The sequence below is a fragment of the Ochotona curzoniae genome, unplaced genomic scaffold (genome assembly GCF_017591425.1).
Source record: "Ochotona curzoniae isolate NIBS_2020 unplaced genomic scaffold, NIBS_Ocur_1.0 scaffold_4763, whole genome shotgun sequence".
Taxonomy (NCBI): domain Eukaryota; kingdom Metazoa; phylum Chordata; class Mammalia; order Lagomorpha; family Ochotonidae; genus Ochotona; species Ochotona curzoniae.
The window spans coordinates 10,130,526-10,142,889 of NW_024467123.1; the positions used below are offsets into that span (position 1 = coordinate 10,130,526).

The window sequence follows — 12,364 nt, forward strand, 5'->3', positions numbered from 1 at the left end:
CGGCGAGGTCTGTGTGGCTGAGGCAAGCCAGCCTCAGTGACCTGCACAGATCCTCTGCTCATCTCACATGGAGTATAAGAAGGCTGCATTTACAAACGGCCACTGCAGCCTTAGAGTGCAGGATCAGAACCACCCCTTAGCTCATTAAGAAGGCCACAGGAACTGAATGTGGCTAATTTAACAAAGCATGGTGGAACAAATGATTATTACAGAGCACTTTTCAGCCTGCTGGCCACTGAAAAGCGAACTGATGAAGAGTTCATCTGAAGCGTGAAAGTGGGGGAAGAATGCGTTCGAAAGAATTCCGTGTCTAGTTAGACTGTGGTTTTGAACTTGAAGCATGGAATTAGTAATTTAGTACCATTCCACTTTTCATTAGGCATATGGAGCTAAGTTACTGATTTTTGCAAATCTCAGGTACGGTTATTAAATGCCAAAAGGACAGTGATATCGCAATCTTGTCTGTAAAATAAGGAATGAAAGGACTTTGAATGCCTTTACTAATCAGGTATACTCTTGTTGTTGTTGTGTAACTGAACACTCTCTCCAGTTACCAGCGCTGTTGCTGAAGCTCCGGCAGTCAGATGGTTTATGACATCCTGTCCCTACATGGTAAGCAGCAAATAAAGAGCATTCACAAACTTTTCTAAAAAAAATACACAAAGTCCTTTGCCTTGAGACAAGTAGCTGTCAGGAGACTGAGTCTTTTCCACTTACATCTTTTTCTATAAACATGTAAGTCAAAAATAAGACATCATGAGCAATGGTTCTCAGCTCTATCAACTGCCTGAAAACTAGAACAGAAAATGGTAACTCAACGAATCAGACTCAAAAGGAAACAGCCACATGTGGTATTCTGCAAGAAGAAAAAGCAGCACAAAATTGAATTCCAATGATTCCAGGCTCGGGCATGAGGTGTGTTGGTTAGGAAGCTGGTTAGGGCAGCAGTGTCCACACGTTCCTTGCATAAAGCACTAGAGAACCTGGATTTACTCCCAGCTCTGGGGAACGGCTCCCTGCTAGTGCAGACCCCGGGAGGGAGGGAGCCCAGCCCCTGCGTCTCCACACTCTACACAGAGGACCTAGTCAGTCCCCGAGCCCCGGGCTTCCGCCCAGCGCCAGTGCAGGCACACGCGGAACGAGCCAGCTGCTGAGAGCTTTCTGGTTCTCAAAAATAAAGTTTAAGCCCCAAATTCACTGTCTATGTTCCACTGTGGTTGTATCTATACAGTGTTTTATCTTTTATCAGGTACATTGTGTTTAATATTTAACTTTCATTCATCCTAGCACAAAAGCTGGTATCTCAAACTTTAAGAAATATTTATAGAACTAAACTATAATAAAAATATTTAATCCACATTCTCAAAATGAGGATCTGATGTTCCCTCAAAAATATGGACTTCGTGTCCATCAGTGACTGTGTTCAAAACCACAGGACGCTCCTCGCAGGCGACTGCAGATTAGCGTCACTGCAGATCAGTCAGGGAAACGTGTCCTGTCTTTAGTGTTCTAGACGCTTCCGGCAAGAAGCCAAAGGGAACGATGAGGAAATCAACAGAGACTGCGGGATGGCCAGCCAGGCAGGCAAGAAGCCGCCGCCCTGTTTCCACACCATGTCATATTCATGAGCATCCTGCGCACAGGTGACGGTGGGATGCACTGACCTCCTAGCACACTGCACTAACACGCTCTCTGATTGGTCGGCCTCACACTACATGCCGGAGCGTTGGGTTTTCATGCAACTCTACGGTCACCGTGCAGGGTCTCCCTCTCAGAAAGAGATGTCACTTGTGAAGACGCGAAAAGAACAGGTCTCAAGGGACTCGGATAAAAAGTGACACTTTATAAAGTGTGGCAATTAAAACAATCCACGCAGCGGAAGTATTTACTTAGTGGGTACTTACTATTAGCATTGATACTGCTAATTTTTACTAATTCTATTAGCTTACATCAGATCAAAATGATCAAGGTTAGATATTTTCTTAACTTACCTCATAAGAGCTTGGAAGTTTTAGTTTTAAACTTAGAAACTTTTTAATGGTTCCTACAGTCACACGTGTAGAACATCGAATGAATTTCTTCATTAAACCCTGAAGGAAATAAAGATTAATAATTAGAATCTTCTACTTGAACAAATCCGTGTGTACCATTTTCACTTTGGACATTTTTAAAGTTTATTGTGAAAAGATTTCAATGTCCAGTTTTTGAGTAAAAACACTCCAAATTCTTCAGCACTGACCTGAGGGTCTGTCAGAATGTACTATTTATACTAGGAAAATCCTAGCAGAGACCGTCTGCCTGTCCCAAATATTTTCAAAAATAAAAGATCACAATAACAAAAGAACAGCACACAAGAAACAAATTCCTATTTTCTTCTAGATATTCGATATTCCACTTGAAAGCGTTAGGGATTGTTTTTTTTTTTTTTTTTTTTAACAGATATGACCTTTGATTGGCAGCAATGACCAGGGCCTGGCTAGGACTAAGTCACAAAAACAGAAGCTTCTTCTAGAATGAGTTACAGGGTCCCAACGACTTGGACCTTCTTCCACTACTTTCCCAGGCACACCAGCTGGGTGCTGGATCAGAAGCAGAGCAGCTGGGACTCAAACCAGCATCCGAAATGGGATGCTGGCACTGCAGGTAGCAACTTAACTCGCTATGCCACAGCACTGGCCCCCAGAGTTCTTTATATTTTCTGGGTATTAACTGCTTGTTAGAGATATGACCTGCAGTGTTTTCTGCCATTCCACAGGCTGCCTGCTGAGTCTATGGACTGTGTTCTCTGATGCATAAAAGCTCCACAGTTCTTTTTCTGTGATTGGAGAAGTTTAAGTTTGGTGAAAATTCTTTCAATGTTTGGGCCATAATGGGAAATTTTATTTTATTATTTTACAACCACTTTAACCTCTTAACCACTTTTAATCTCTTCTGAAAGATTCATTCAAATCTCTTACTTAGCATACAACTATTCATAGCACTGCTTTACAATCATTTCTATTTCTGTACACTTCGTAGTAAATACCACGTCTCATTCTTGATCTTGTAGGTTGAAAGTTCTTCTGTTTTCGTCTACCTGGGGTCTACCATACCCAGATGTGGGGGCAAAATGCAACATGCATCCCTGCTTCTAAACGAAAGATGGACTCCCAGTGAAACTGTTGGACATGTGTAAACAATGGGATGCTGGACTGTCTGACATTGTCCGTACCAACAGTGTCAGGGTACACGTAAATAAGATACAGATGGAATTATAATTCCTTTGAAGGATTATACCACTGTAGTAAAATGGGGAAAATCTGTTGGGGGTGGGAGTATTGGGGGAAATCCCAGTCTATACAAAATTGTAACACAAAATTCAAAAATTCAAAAATATATATAAGCAACCATTTTGTTGATCTCAAAGAATAAACTTTAATAGCTCACTGTTCTGTTTTTATTTTCTTAATTGTTACTACTTTTTAAAAGATTTATTTTTATTGGGAATTCAGATATTTAGAGGGAAGAGGATAGATAGAGAGGAAGATCTTCTGTCCATTGATTCACTCCTCAAGCGGCGATAACAGCCAGAGCTGAGCTAATCTGATCTGAAGCCAGGAGCCTCGAGCCTCTCCTGGGTCTCCCACGCAGGTGCAGGGTCCCAAGGCTTTGGGCCGTCCTCGACTGCTTTCCCCGGCCACAGGCAGGGAGCTGGAAGGGAAGCGGGGCTGCCGGGATTAGAACCGGCGCCCAGGTGCGTGCAAGGCGAGGACTTTAGCTGCTAAGATACTGCGTGGGGCCCAATCATTACTATTTTCTTTAACTTTGCTCTTTTCTTTCTTCTTTAGGTTGGAAGATTAAGTTATTAACATCAGATTTTCTTTTCTAAAACACTATTCATGGAGACAAAGTGCTGTATTTCTCTGTGCAGACACACCAAAGATGGACTCCCAGTGAAAGAACAGAATACATGCTAACAGTAGGATGATGGATTCCCTGACACTGTCCATGCCGATACTGTCGGGAAACACGAGGGACCTGTGACTGTCCATGAAGGACATTCATTGTAAAACTAGCGGGGAAATCAATGTGGAGGGGAGGGACCTTGTGGAAGGGCACGGGCAACCACAGAGCCTATGGAATTATCATAAAACAAAATAAAATGATTTTTTAAAAAGTTCAAAACAACAACAAAAAGCACTACTCACTTATTTCAAAAGAGTGACAGGCCTTCCATCCACTGGTCACTTTCCAAATGCCTGCGGAATGAGGGCTGCCAGAGGCAGGTCCAAGGCAGCAAGTCGGAACTGCCTTTGGGTCTCCCAGGGGGGTGGCAAGTATTCAAGTGCTGGACCACCACCTGCTGCGTCCTAGCACACTCAGACACTCGGCTGACATGGGATGTGGGTGTCCCAGGTGGCAGCTCAGGCCCCTGTGCCACAACACTCGCCCCACTTTTCTTCCTTCCTTCATCTAGGTGTTCACAGCCATCGGTTTCTCTGCAAATTGTTTTTTGCTACGTCCTGTGAAAACGATGCGTGCTTTTGTTTTCCTGTGTCCAAAAGCATTGCCTAATCTTCCTTGTGATCTCTTCACTGATCCATTTGTTAAGAGTGTATTATTGAACAATCCACAAATATGTGGAAATTAGTATTTCTCATTGCATTTTGCTGTGGTTGGAGAATATATTTTTGTATTATTTCAATTAACATTCTTTTAAATTGGGCCCAGAACCATGGTGTAGCAGTTAAAGTCATCGCCTTGAACGTGCCAGGAACCCATATGGGTGCTGGTTCTAATCCCGGCAGCCCCGCTTCCCATCTAGCTCTCTGCTTGTGGCCTGGGAAAACAGTGAAGGACGGCCCAAAGCCTTGGGATCCTGCACCCGTGTGGGAGACCCAGAAGAAGCCCCTGGCTCCTGGCTTCATATTGGCTCAGCTCCAGCTGTTGTGGCCACTTGCGGAGTGAATCAATGAATGGAAGATCTTCCTTTCTGTCTATCTGCCTTTCCAATAAAAATCAATAAATCTTTAAAAAATTAACATTCTTTTAATTTACTGAAATTTGTTTATGAGCCTAACGTATGTTCTACCTTGAAAAATGCCATTGAAAAGTTCACAGAAAACATTATAGGGAAAAAAGGAATTTCAAAATTTTTCAGCAAATAATATCTTCTTTAAAGAAATCTTTAATGAAACATCAAAGATTTACATGATCAGAGGAAACACCAGAGGACAAAGAACCTTATCTTTAACTCTGTTTCCCGGGTGGCTCTCAGGAGGGGGCGTCTCATGCCTGGATCCCAAACGACAGCCACCAATGTGCACGTGGTGAGCTGTGCCTGGGCGGCCAGTGCACCATTTGGCACCAGGCTCCCCCTGCTGGCCGCCCAGCTGGGAGCTCTGAGGTTTTGATTCTTTGAATTACTGCTTAGGTAGCTCCAGGTTGAACCCACTGTGCTTCTAGGACGTGAAGCAATCATAAAGATGACAGTAACTCTTCCTTTGAAAAACTTGTAATCACTGAACAATGCTGACCACCAAATACCAGTCCATGCAAAAGCTATGGCTCAGGGCTTGTCCTGCAGAATCATACCCTGTTACCTGACATGATGATGGATCAGGAGAAGGGTCACATTAAGCAAGCCATTACATTAACTAGCACTCAAGAACCATAACCGGGGGTAGATTCTGTGAGGGATGTGTGGGCCAAACCCTGTGAAAATTCTAGCCCCACTGGTTAGCTCAAGAGATGGGGTGGTGATGGACTAAGCTAGGTGTGACCAAGGAGCCTGCCATCAATCACAGGTAAAGGAACCCCCAACAGTCTGGACTGGTCAAGGCAGCAGCACCCGAATGTGCATCCTGATTAGGGTGTGGGGTGGACCAGGCTGCAACGTTCACCAGCTCATACAGGGCCAAACAGAAGGCTAGACTTCGCCGGAACCTGGCCTAAACCCAATGGCATGTATGAGAACTGGGCCTGGGAGTGGATTACGTGGAGGAACTTGGGAAACTCCCCTGGCGAGTCATAGCTCCCGCTGGTGAACATGTGGTCCAGACCTGGGGGTCGGACAAGCTGGGCAAAGTAGCTCCAACATCTGGTTAATGTGTCAATTGGCAATGGAACAGGATGGACCAGGCAGAACTGAGCAAACCTTAGCCCACAAGCAAAACTAGAAACCAGGACGGAACACAGGTCATGCCGAGCTAGGCTCTTGCACCTACTGGTCTGCGTGAGCCAGGAACACTAAGCCACAGTGTCTAAGGCAGAGGCTGGCCAGGTGAGGGACTGAGCCAAGCTGAGTCAGAACAACCACTGGCATGCGCGTGATCTACGGCTGGGAACAGGCCCGGGTTTGGGGCTAAGGGGACAACCCTAGCTGGGTTGAGGTTCCCACCAAGGGGCATGTGGCCTGGAATGGGGGCTGCGTTCTGAACGGGAAATGGTTGTAGTCTCCCTTGGCACAAGTGTGGACTGGGATTGGATGCACTGAGCCGGGCCAGCCCCCAACTCCCTCTGGTGTCCTGGAGGAGCAGGGTAGATGTGGGATGGATTAGGCTAGGTCTCAACCCCTACTGAGCCATGTGTGAGCCATATGTGGGTATGGACAAGCCATAGCTGGGCTGAAACATCCAACAGCAAGAACCAGATTGGGTGGAAGGCCAGTCAGGAAAAGCCACTGTTCCTGCCATGACAGGAGGTGAACTGAGTAGGGTTTGGCTCATGGACCCACTGATATACGTGAAACCTGGCATTGGGAAAGGTTCTGATGGAGGAACCTGGGCAACTCCTCTGGCAGGACACAGACCCGGCAGGTGAGCGCAAGAAACATGACAGGAAACAGCCCAGAATAGGCCATGGAAAGCTACCCACTGGCATACAATTGGCAGACATGGGGGCAAGACCAGGCTGAATCTGTCCACGTCATCCACTGGCAAATCCAAGCACCAGAACAGTGGGGGTCGAGCCAGGTTCGGTCGCAACAAAGACTAGTGCACAATACAGAATGCCAAGGTGAGGTTGCCTGTACCGGAAGTGACTGCAGTGCCCAACCAGCATGCGTGAGAACAAGGAAGGGAGGGGGCAGAGCCGGCAGGGGCAATGCGAGGGTGGGGGGAGGGTTCCTTTGCAGGACAGCTACTCCCACTAGAGAGCGTGAGCAGACCAGACTAAGCAGGGCTATAACACCTGTGTGCCTCATGTGGACTAGATCAGGGAAAAGCCAGGCTGGGCTGATTATTCCTACTGGTGCAAACAAAATTAGAGTGGGTGAGGGTTGTTTGGGCTTAGCCACAGCATCAGCTGGCAGAAGCTGGCACTGGGGGCTAATTCTGTCAAGTCAAACCACAGAACTACCTGGAGAGTGCATAATTCGGGAATGGGAGAGGCCTGGGAGGGAAACAGTGGGCTCCTCCCTCTTGGGTTACCACTTCCACGGGTGGGTACAAAAACCAGGACAGGGGCTGGGGTGGAATGGGGTGTGAGACAGACTGGACTAGTCTGTTACACATACTGGCAAACCAGGGAAGGGGGCGGGCCTGGTGGGGGTTAATGCGGGTCGCTCCAACTAGGCTGCAGCTCCCACTGGTTTATGTGAGGGTCGAGTATGTGCTGGGCAGAACCAGGCTGGACGGCAACACCTGTTGGTTCCAGTGGAAGTCGGGGCTGAAAACAGAACCAACCCAGCAATTGCAACCACCAGCTGATCGGGGCGATGGACTGGGAACACCTCAGACAAAGTTTCTTTGGGGATCTCCCCAATCGAAATGCTGGACTCAGAACCCTAACCAAGAAAAGAGAGAAGACAGAACAAGTCAATCAACCATCTCAGCTATATGTTGGCAGCGAAATACTGGGCAAATGGAGATTCTATGATGGATTGTGTCAATCAGTGGATTCTTCAGTAACCTCATAGCGCTTGGAGTGGCAAGACTGGCAGCAATTCATAACTGGTGAAATATCAAAACCACTTGAGCAAGAACCTCAGAACATGCCCTACATGCGGGACCTGGGGAGGGTGAGAAATTGGGTGGGCCGTCTCCCTTAATATCCCCCTTTAAACATGAAGGAAACAATACGGAAATAATAGTCTTACCCACTTTCCTATAGCCCTTGAACCTTTTTACCCCAATTAACTATGTAAAGATTGTCAAAATATAATTAAAAAATAAACAACAAAAAAAATTCTGTTTCCCACGAACTTTGTGAAGGCCCCTGGTATATTTGTAGGTCTGTTAGGACTAGCTGCAGTGTTAGGTGTACAGATGGGGCCCCGACACCCCCAGAGGCCCAAGCCGAGTTCTCTTCTCTCAGATTTGGCCTGACTCAAATGGTGGATGGCATTTGGAGAGTGAAACAGCAAATGGAAGATCTGTCTCTCTGATAAAATGAAAAAAAAAAATTTAAACAATTTTTAAAAATTAGTACAGACTGCATACTAAACCAGTACATCTGAGAATTGCACCTTTCTGCAGGAGCACGAGGCAGCTGAGCAGCTATAAGGCAATACGCACTGCGTGCCGCCAAGGGATTCTTGGTCTAGTTTCAAGGGCAAGCTACATCAAAAAAAAGGTACACACAGTTTCGGTGCCCAGCGTCCCTAATACATGATGAACCAGCAGAGCGAGCCACGGATGCCCGACAGAACTCAGCGAGCTGAGGGAGTGATGCTCTGGGCTAAATGGCAGTCCCAATTACGGTATCCCTCCCAGGGGCGGAATCACCAACACGGAGAACGTGGGGCTCTGCTCAGACTTTGACACAAACACAGGACACTGATGAGAGCAGCACGGCCCAGTGGAAGGCGTGTTCTGTTTCAGAGCACGCCACATTCCTAACACAAGCCTTCATTCCTTCCAGACCCCAGCCCTTCAGCAGACAGGTAGGCACCCACATGCAGAAACCACACCCAGAACAGCCATCACCTACTGCGGAGGAGGCCTCCTCATGGCTTTAACGGACACACGGCCTGAGAGCGAAGGGCCCTGACAGCTAGCGTAAGGAGAGAGAAGCCAAACCGTGGCCATGCGCGAGGGGCCCAACCTGGCTGATCCTGGCACACAGCAGTGCCAGCTCACGCACTGTAGTCAATGGCTGCTGAGTGGCTCCAACAGAGAGCTCACGGCCTGCAAGGCCTAAAATATGCACCGTCTGACCATGAACTTCACCTTCTATCCTGCGCACTCAAGCAAGTGGTCTGGCCTTGGATAATACAGAAGAAGTTAAAGGGGGAAAAACAGTTCAACTACTTAAAAAAAAATCTAGACTAAAGGTGAGCAGTACTAAACTAGGGGATTTTTTATTTCTGGATTCCAGGACAAGTTGAAGGGGGAAAAAAAAAAGATGGCATAAGGTTTTTAACTTGTATAACTAGTTGAAAGCGACATGTTGGGGGAAATACAAAATGTCTTCAAGAAGCTCATGGAAACAACAATGCAGGTATTTCAAATTTTTTTTTTTTTGTATCCACATCCTGTAATTCCATTCCCACGAACTTTCTGAAGTTTTTGGAACAGCTGCAGGATAGGAAACAGGGATTTAAAACTGTTTGAATTGTTGAATCGACAAGAAACGGAAGAAGCCTTCCAGAATCAACCGAGACAGTATCACCAGGACAAGCGCACCCAGCCGTACGAAGCACAAGGCAATAGGCCTGCGCAAGTGGAGACAACGCAGACACGGTCTGGGAGAAAAGGTGAGAAGCCGAGCGGCGCACTCCTGCCTGAGACCATGGCTTTCATAAAGGTGCAGGGACGAAGGCCAGCATGGGGAATGGACGGAAGGGCAACTCAAAGGCAGGGTCCTGCTTCCAGATCAGTCTTCCCCAACTGAACCTGTTCCACAGCAGCATCAGGCAGAGCCGACCACCACACATCGGCTCATCGAGACACTCAGCCTTTCCGTGGATTCCGCAGAGCTCAGGGGTCCGCAGAGGCTGACCTTTCCCAAGGCTGACCTCTGCAGAGGACCTTCCCCAAAGGAGAGGACACGAACGACAGCCACAAAGAGAAGCGTACTGACACAGACAACAAAGAGCAGGTGCAGAGCCTGCTGCCCACTCTGGCCTGCTGTGGTCAACCCAAGGGCTTTTAACTTACAACTGTATGCACAGTCAGACCTTACGCTCGCTCAAAGATTACTACTATTATTTTTACTACTTTTAGTCATTTCATGGGTAAATACCCACTGATTTACTGTATTCACAGTTGCAAGGAACTTGGAAAACTCAGAATTGAAAAACGAGGTTTCTCATTTCCTAATGGGTAAATGCCATTAGCTGGATTGGGTGCTGAGGCACAGCAACATAAGTGGCTGCTCGAGACTGCCACATCCACAGCTGAGTGGCGGAGTCCCATCTAGTCTGCAGTTCTAATCCAGCCTCCTGCTCGGCGCCCGCGGCAGCCGATGACAGCCTGGCCAGCCTGGACGGGCTACGGCATTGTCCAGGCCTGTCTGGAGTGCGTGAACTAGTGGATGGAGGGCCGGGGTCTCGTCTCTTACTCTGCCTGTCAAATAAGTCTATCAACTCACTTTCCTGCAGATGGAGAGGAAGTACAAGAAAATTAACAACAACACAACAACAAAAAAATGGATAAAGACTTTTAAAAGGAAAATAAAGAGAAAAAGAGAAATATGATTCTCAATGGCTGCTATCTGATAAGACCAAGCGACAAAAAAACCTATTTAGCAGACAAAGTGAACATTTGCAATGAAAAATAAAAGTCCTTGCAATGAAGAAAAACCAGAAAACATTAATCAAGTAACACCACGTAAAGACCAAGGAAAATCAATCACAGTGAGTAGGTTTAAAAAAAAAGAAAACTTAAAAAATAGTTCTTTAAAGATCTATTGGACACACAAGAAAACTAGACTAGTAACAGATTCTACAGGGAAGAAACAGGAACCTCCAGGAAACCTGCAAAGTTTGCAGGGACCACAGAGCTTTCATTTTACACTCCAAACCCAAATGAACACCTGATTCCTAAAATGACACAGAAAGCTCTGTTGACTTTGTCAACTAGAACAGGAAATGAAATCAAGAAGAAAGTCATCATGGAAAGAATAAAGGGTTTAGAACCACCGCCTGGCAAGTGCTAGCACTGGGGCCAAATCCTATCAAGCTGGACTGCTTGGCAGAACTACCTGGCAAGTGCAAGATCCAGTACTGGGAGTGGGCCCAGTAGGGAAACTGCAGGCACCTCTCTGATGGCTGCAACTCCCACTGGCGAGTCTGAGAACCGGGACTGGGTACGGGCCTGGCTAGACAGGAGGTGGCACCTATAGTTATGAATGTGGGCTGGAGAGCAGGGCCAGTTGGACAGAGCTAGGCTCCAACATCCACTGATGTATATGAGAGCTGAGTCGGATGTGGGGTGGACTGGGCCAGCCTGCTGCAGACACTGGCAAGCATGGGAACCAGGGCTGGGGCTGGAGCTAGCACGGGTCATTGGGGGTTGCTCTGACTAGGCTGTAGTTCCCACTGACGCACATGAGGGCTGAATGTGTCGGGGGGCTGGGTTAGTCTGAGCCACAGCATCCAATGGTTTGTTTTAAGAAATGGGGCTAGAGAAAGAACTGAGCCAGCAATTACAATTACTAGTGTATATGAAAGCTGATGTGGGGGACAGACTGAGCCAGACTCCATACTGACAAGCACAGCAAGAGTCAGGTCGGGGATCACATCAGGTAAGATCTCTTTAGGAATCCCCCCAACTGAACTGCTGGGCTCACAACAACCATGGGGAGAATGGCAGGATCTGTGGTCTGACCGTGCAGTGCGTGTCACAGAACTGGGCCTGCTCAGTGCTTAGGCGCAGCAGTGGAGGGCATGTCCAGAAGCACATGGAGGATATGGCAGCCCCCTGGGGCCTGCAGAGGACACCTGGTACCATAGCAGAAAAAGGAGGGCAGGACAAATTGGGCAACTACCCCTGCCAACCATTGAGAGCAAATATCTGAATGGAGACTCTAGTAAGGTGGACTGTGTCAGCGGACCGTGGAAGGATTTCCTCATCCTTGGACTGGCAAGAGCAACAGTACTTCAGAACTATCGAGACCACCTGAGCAGAACCCTCGGCGCATGCTCTGCACTGGGGGTGCTGGGCTGACGTCAGGAGGCTGTTCCTAGCCCTGGGTGCTGGCATGGTTGAAAGGCTGGGTATGGCTTCACTTCTTGTCTCCCTCCTGTCCCCAGATATAGGAGGAGGAAAAAGTAAGTTTGGAGACAGTGGTCTCACCCACTTTGCCCTAATCCTTGCCCCTTCCTGCCCTCATCAACTATGTAATCATCATCATAAAAAAAGGAGGGGGCAGGGTAATGTCGGGGCCCCGGGGCACTGAGGGCCAAAGAGCCGTCCACGTCCTAACCCAGCTCCCTGAAAAT

General features: G+C 47.4%; 1 protein-coding gene across 2 annotated transcripts in view; it reads right to left on the reverse strand.

Moving 5' to 3' along the window:
* Positions 1–12,364, reverse strand: part of PCGF5 (polycomb group ring finger 5) — a 60,217-nt gene that overhangs the window by 17,498 nt on the left and 30,355 nt on the right. For both annotated transcript variants that reach the window (XM_040970483.1, XM_040970484.1), the window contains exon 6: positions 1,992–2,090. In XM_040970483.1, coding sequence (XP_040826417.1) covers positions 1,992–2,090 — 99 coding nt within the window. The remainder of the gene's footprint in view (positions 1–1,991; positions 2,091–12,364) is intronic.